This window comes from Hylaeus anthracinus, unplaced genomic scaffold (assembly GCF_026225885.1).
Source record: "Hylaeus anthracinus isolate JK02 unplaced genomic scaffold, UHH_iyHylAnth1.0_haploid 11981, whole genome shotgun sequence".
In the NCBI taxonomy this organism is placed as follows: Eukaryota; Metazoa; Arthropoda; class Insecta; order Hymenoptera; family Colletidae; genus Hylaeus; species Hylaeus anthracinus.
In genome coordinates, this window is record NW_026534329.1 from 9,807,422 (window position 1) to 9,815,127 (window position 7,706).

General features: G+C 31.6%; 1 protein-coding gene across 2 annotated transcripts in view; it reads right to left on the reverse strand.

Moving 5' to 3' along the window:
• Positions 1-675: 675 nt before the first annotated feature.
• The window catches only part of LOC128885671 (transcription factor HNF-4 homolog), an 18,531-nt gene continuing 11,500 nt past the window's right edge, over positions 676-7,706 (reverse strand). For both annotated transcript variants that reach the window (XM_054139843.1, XM_054139842.1), the window contains exon 6: positions 676-5,901. In XM_054139843.1, the coding sequence (XP_053995818.1) occupies positions 5,393-5,901 (509 nt within the window). In that variant the 3' untranslated portion in view covers positions 676-5,392. The remainder of the gene's footprint in view (positions 5,902-7,706) is intronic.

A 7,706-nucleotide genomic window follows, 5' to 3' on the forward strand; every position in this document is an offset into this window, starting at 1 on the left:
TTCGTGTTTAGAATGTTATAATTAATTGCGAATTTTATTATGAGATAAATAACTAAAATTATAAGTAATTATGTTTTTCTTACATACTTTATATCAAACAATGTTGAATATTAGATGCTTATTACTAAATATCATAAAGTAAATAATTAGTCTGTTATGCATCCTAAAGTCTAATGTAACACAATATTATTTAAAATTTTTATTCTAAACCAATATATTTCAAGTTTAACGAATACAGGCTGGTCTGAATAAGTATTTTATTGTTACATGGCGTTTTATTCGTAATCTATTATTCAAACAAAATTTTACTCATCTGTGGTTATACAATAGTATGATAAACGTGTTTTTTTACTTTATATTACACATTATCGTCATTCCAATATATATATATATCTTGAATATCAAAATGTAGCATTTTATTTTTGAAGATGTTTCAATTGATCCTCTATACTAGTGAATATTGTGTATAACCTACTATTGGTTTAAAATTTTTGATTTCTGATTGAAAAATTTGTACATTTTATGTGACATGTGAAAATGTTATCAAAGTATTTGCAGCTAAACTTTTGAATGTAGCATAACTTGTTTATTATATTGTTTAATTTTATAATTTTGTTACGAAAATAATTTATTTTACACAATGTGGTTCAAATTTTTTAAATACATTAAGAAAAAAACAGAGCATATGTATTATATTCAATAAAAACATGATACAGTAAAAATAAATACAAAAGAAAAATTTATGCAGACTCGATACAAGTTATCCTTTTGTTTAACCAGTTTCCTTGTTTATTAATGACAATGTTTATCACTTCCACTGATTTACAGTTTGTTTGCGTGCACGTATACGCATTACATAGAAAATTATATTATATATTATATTTCGTATTACTTAGTAGTAGTAGTAATGTTACGCTTCAAAATATTACTAAATTAAGTGTATTATTGGTTCCTATTCGGCCATAAATACACAATCTACAAGAAGTCGCGATCAAACATTTGAAATCAGTGATTGTATTTATATAAACTGTTTTCCATGTTGAGCAAATCTTTGAACAATAATAAAACTGCTGAATGTTAAAACACATCATGCGAGTCTAGTTATAAAGTTAATCCTGTTAAGTTCTTTGACGTTTACCCTGATAAATGATGTTTAAAATAGTACTTAAAATTGCGTTTCTTTAATTAATTTCTATGATTACCTCTCATATTTATATTACTTTAATTTAATTGTATTACATTATTAGATGATAATAAGATTATCTAATCATTATTTCCTAAATGTTTGATAGTTGATCATAGATCCGTAATGAGCAGGGTATAAAAAGGATATTTGAATTTCTGGTTTAACATTTTGTTATTATAATATTACAAAAAATGTTAAAGGAGTTAGACATCACAAATAGATTATTTTTTCGCAAAAAAATTGTTCAAGTTTGTTCTAATAAGATTGTACAAAGTAGTTTCTGATAGCGCAGTGCTTTTTTCCAGATTGTATCCTTGGGTTCATAAAAACCTCTTCAGAAGGCACTAGCACTGTGAGTGGAGAAACGAGGTACTTAAACGACACTTATGCGCAAGTTAGATGTGCAGACACTATCCTGTATCGACTACATTGGTACCTCCATTTTTCACAAACCCAAGTATACATCGTTACTATTAAATAATACAATTCGTTTGCAATAATAGTTCCTTTGTAACGTTCCATCTTTTTGTTGAGTAGATCACAAAAATGGAAAACAATTCTTGAATCGTTTCAAGTGCGACGAAAAGAACAGAATTCGTGACGTTAGAATATCATTCTTTGAACGCTATATAAATTGACAACAAATAATTCGAAATTTTGGTTAGTTACAAGGATGTAAAGCAAGTTTCATTCCAAATATGCAGGGTATCAACATAAAGCATGGCATAGGTCTTCGCTAAGAAAAAATTGCATTGCAATGGCGTGTGCTCCTTTCTTCGTCGAGAAAGGTGCTAAAACTACTAGCTAAGTTGCTTTTTGATTTCTTATATGGAATGTTGTCTATCGTGGACAAATTGCAGAATCGTTCTAGAAAGCGAGATGAAATTTCTCTAGTAAGTTTCCGAATACTTGGACGATCCTTATGACAGGTTCCTTTACAATTTTGTCACTTTTCATTTTATTAGAATACATACAAATATTACTCTTATTTAATTATGAACACGTTCTCAACTACCCCGATGTTTTGTCGACGAGTCCTTCGCAAGAACTAAAAGTCGATACGCGCTTTTTTAATGACATCATTTAATTTTTTCAGGGATGAAGTGACATTTGAAATAAATATTTTAATCCATATTACTTAGTTTAAAAAAAAAATATATAAATATGTAATGATAAATATTTTGATGTTATGTATTTTTTCTGAACGATGGTTTTTTAAATAAAACGCTAAACTTTAAATAACTGCAAGCAATATCTCCGTATCTAAGATGAGATATAAAAACCAGAAAAATTAAAGGTAAACCTTACGTTTAGGGGAGGACCTTGACCTTGACATATGTTGCCAAGGCCACCCTCCCGAGTAACATCAAAGAGGTTTTAGCCGTCGCTCGTTTTATATTAAAAAATTATTAATAAAAATGTATTATGTATTAGTCTTACAATAAAATCTGCGTATACATATGACCTTGACATATGTTGTTGAGGGCATCATTTTGAAGAACTTTTCCCTATATATGTATGTGGCGGTCGGTTTTAGTTTTCGAGAAATTTGCAAAAATATCTTGTAATATTTGAGTATACGTAGCTGCGCACGGCTCGCGTAACAGGCCGTTGTTTCTTGTTTAATTTTTCTGTAAATATACTACAACGGTTCAATACTACACGTGTATCATCTACGATCTTTATTTGTACAGTAAAAAAATGGGGGTACGAATAAAGATCGTGCATGATATAAGCACTTGGAACAAGTTTCAACCGTTGTAGTCTGTTTTTATATGCTATATATACCGCGTTCGTATATGTAAATCTATGATTTTTGTTTTTTAATAACTTTTTAATAAAAAAACGCGTGACGGCTATAAGCTCTTGAATGTTACTCAGGAGGGTGTCCTTGACAACAAATGTTAAAGTCAAGGTCATCGGAGCGGCCTCCCCTAAACGCAAGGTTTACTAAATTAAATCAGAATTTGCCGAGAATAAACTAAGAAAACAATTATAATGCAAAGGGTTAAAGAAAAGCGCGTTACCGATTCTTTGTCCACTGGCAAGTTTCCTAATGCTACATATTGTTGGATATTAATCGAAAAATATAAACCTTCAGATATAAAAATAGTCGATTATTATTAAAATCGTTAATTACTGTGTTTGTATAATACAATGTACGTTTTGTATAACATGGATAACAAGAAATTTATCGCGATAACAAAAATATTCTCTGTAGGAATATATCATAAATAATATAATTAATAACCCTTTGTATAAATAACAGTAAACGTACTCTCTAAGTATATAACAACTAACGCTAATTATACTATTATTGTGTTCAGAGGTCGATCGTTTATGATTCGATTAAATGAAGATAGATATTCTTGACGATGTTACGAAATTAAAATAGAAACAAAATTGCTTCTTTCTTCAGTACAAACTTGCAATAATATAAAATAGAGCTGATATTAAAATGATAAATTTGTTTAAAACACTAACAATAATGAAAGATTTCTTTAATCGAGGAAATCAAGAAACTTGAATAATTACAAGGCATCGTTTCTTTCTATATATTACTTTTTGGAAATCAAAGAGAATATCTCTCGATTTCTATTATGCTAATTGCTAATTCCTCTAATAGTTTTACATACATCATCATTTTGTAAAAAATAGATAATTGATAACCGACTTTATTTAATTGAATTGACTTCGCAGTGACAAGACGATTTTACGTCACTTGATGTACCGATTTTGATTCGACCTTACGATTAGGATAATTAAGGATTAATTGAGCAATATTGAGCACGAATGTTACTCAAAAACCGGAAATCGTACAGTGTTTCTGACAGTTGCCAACTATATTCCTATAGTGGAAACAAAATTAACTAGCCTCTGAAGGCCATTCAAGGAGCTACCTTTATCTGCATGACTTATAATACAGGTCCTTTCCTGACGTGAATCATAGCGGTGTAAGTAGCCTTGGGAGAGTGATTTTTCCTCTTAATTTAACAAAATTAATTTAATTTATGTAATTCATTTTGTTTCAACTATAGCAAATTCTGTTATAAAATATAATAGCAATTCGAAACTGTACTCCCAACACGCCAACCATGTGGAATATGAGTGCGAGGTTTTCGAAAACCTGTGTTTTAAAACTGTTGCTCGAATTGCAACCTTCTAAAAAAGAATCACAACTTGTAAAAAAGTTCGATTCATTTGTATGGAAACAAGGCCGTTAGTGGCATTTAAAAATTGTTCAAAAAGATCACTAGAAACAATCTAGTTCTGAGAATCGACTTTTTTCAGGAAAATCTCGTGATATCCAGCAAGTTTTAAAAATAACCGTAGTCTATTAGACTCAAATTATAAAGATTTGAAACAGCATTTCTTCAATATATTACAGAATTCCATTATTTTAAATTATATTCGAAAGTACTCATTAAAACATTAACACACGAGTAATTACATTTTCAAATATAATTAGGAATTCTGTACATCTCATGAAGATAATATATCCTAAATATCTTCAAAACTTGATCAAATTTGTTAACATTTGTGGAGAAATATTTTGATATAATTATTTGTCTTCCATACAATTATATATTCTTCGTATTGTTCTAGCATTGCACCATGTGTGTTTAAAACAGTGGAAGTTTTTGGTAACTCTTTCTACTTTTTCACTCGAATAATTGGGAACCATAAAAATATTTAAGGTATTTAGGCTTAAAGAACTGGGAAGATCCTGACTTGCGTACGTGACATGTAAAGCGTTGCCACAAAAAAATATCCTTTCTTCTTTGATGAAATAAGTCATAAAAAGTGTTTCCAGAAATTCTCAAAAATCGCCTAAAATTACAAGTTTTATGTGAATTCAGACTTTCAACAGCACAGAAAAAGTACCACTGTTCTAAACTATGTCAATCCTCTGGTGCTTCACGCTTAAACATTCTTCCAAATATGAAAATATACTTGACTTCAAAGTTTGGAAATTGCAAAACAAGGAGCACTAAATCTGTTCAATGTGCTTCTGGTTTTCTTGAAAAACATAATAGACTCTATAGTCTATTAATAACTTGTCGCGTTTTCCATCTTCCTGGTATGCTTCAACGTTCTGAAATATGTTTCGTAAGTACTCTAAAGTGGCAAAATCATCGAGTTGGCATCAACAGACACAATCGATTTATCCTCGTTCCTAATTGTCTTTAAGTTTGTCAGGATTCCTTAAAAGGTGGATTCACTCTCAAGGCTGGGCTCCTGCTTGAACATCCTGAATCCAGCTACGCTGGTTACATCTTCTTGGTTCTGAATTGGTGTCAGATCTCTCAGGATCATGACAGGACTTCCAGCCGCCAGCATGTGATCCTGAGGGCTCAACGGAGGCGCGTTGGCCGGTGTCAAAGGACTGCTGGGACTCTCGTTGCTACTCACATAACTGCCAGGAGCGTTTGAGATAGGAATTGGTGTCACGGTGCCATTCACCTCAGCCGTAGCACCACCTAACAGCATCTCTTGTAACAAATTGTCGATATGCGCCACCCCGAACAGTCGTACGAACTGAATCTGTTCGATCATCTGCCAGGAGATGGACTGTAGAGCTGGCAGGGTTAAGAGGATCTCGCCAAATCGACCACGGCTATCGTACTGTCGATCGCTTATGTAGTCCTCCAAGTTGATCTGGATCTGGTAACGCAGTTGCTTGATTCGCTGTGGCTCGCTCAGGCCCTTTGCATCTGTTGACAAAAAGAATAAAGATTTCATTTAGATATAATACTAAATTAAGGTGGTAACAAAGGCTTTTATGTGTAAACCGTGTTCTTTGTATATGACACTTCTTAGTTTAGTTGGCAGTGGGGCTAGCTTCTTCAGGTATCCAACGACATATTGATATTAAGCTTATTACACGGCTTATACTTTGAAGCCTTAATTAGTATCAAGTATGTTCATAGGATCTTGATTAATGTACAGTGTAGTTTTCAAATATGTTTTAATACTTAATCAAAATTAAATGTATTCCTTTATTTCAACTGGCACTCTTATTAGAGTTATTGAGAGTTCATTTTTAAATTTGTGTAACTTATAAAACAAATTCATAACTGTAACTGATCTCAAGCCTCGAAAACAACAGAGAGCACTAAATTTCAGTTTGATCAAGACCCTGCCATAAAACAAAGAAGAGTCTATAAAAGTAATTAATCTCAGGTCTCGAAAATAACAGGAGGCATGAAAATTCGAACAAGATTTCTTAACAACTAGTAATTAGCTAGATGATTGTTCTAGTCTACTCTAGATTAGTTTGTAATTTGAGGGTTTCTTGCAAGGATTCTTGGTTGTTAGCTCCTCGCCGAGTCTCTCTTTTGCGATTCGTTTCGACATGACGGCGATGACTGCGCCGATGATCAATTAAATCTTATTGAGACAATCGTTCTCGCGTGCCGGTAAATCTTCGCCGAATGACACGCAAATTCTTCGTCCCCTTCGGCTGCAGATCACAAAACGAGATCACCGAAGATTATGAATCCTCTGAACATGAACGTCTATCAATGAAAGCTGGGAATTTAATTACTCACCTGGGTTCATTTGCTCTAACTAAACTATAAATTCAACGAATGTTCTAGGGTATTAGACTATTTTATTAATATTTATTAATTTTAGCATTAATGAATTATTGCATGATATGATATGATATTATAATATATATATTATAAATGTTTAACAAAAAAAAAAATATATATATATACATCGAATTGAGTAACGTCCTCCTCTTTCGAAGTCGTTTATAAATCTCTTTCTTAATATCGAATTCTAAATAAAAAAGTATTGACCTTTATTAGCCCTAAACCTAATAGGTAACGAGTAATTTCACTTTATTACTTGAACATTTTCTTAATGTAATATCAAGATGGGGATTCAACCTTACCACAAATTTCCGCAGGACAGCGATGTTTACAGCCATGGAGCTTCTGATGAAGTGCTAGATGATACGGATGATGTTTTTTTTTATGAAGAATGCGCAGTACATTTGTCTGAATACTTTTTTATTTAGAATTCGATACTCTACCATATTTTCGTATAAAAAATATACGATTCCATTTAAAACTGAAGTATATAGATGAACTACACATGCCTATTTGCAATATATCATTCTATAATTTATTGCATGCAATGCTAAATCTAATTTTCGTAAAAAAGGTAAGTTTCATTCATATACCGGGTGATTAACGAGAAACAGAACACCTAATTATCTCAGTTCGACTTGAAGATAGAAGAAAATGTTAGAGGAAAAAGTTGTACCGTTTAAGGGGGCAAATATGAGGATATAACAAAAATTTCCGAATTTTGTAACTTTCAATGTTTTTTGAAGGTCATCGGTAATTTTTGGATTACATCCTATATTTTCAACACCATAAGATTGTAGCTGACGTCAATACGAGTACAACGATGTGTTACACTATGACCTTCAAATGACCTTGAACTGAGAAATCTACGACAAAGCAATGATAACATAAATGAATTCTCATTTTATTTAAATTTTAAA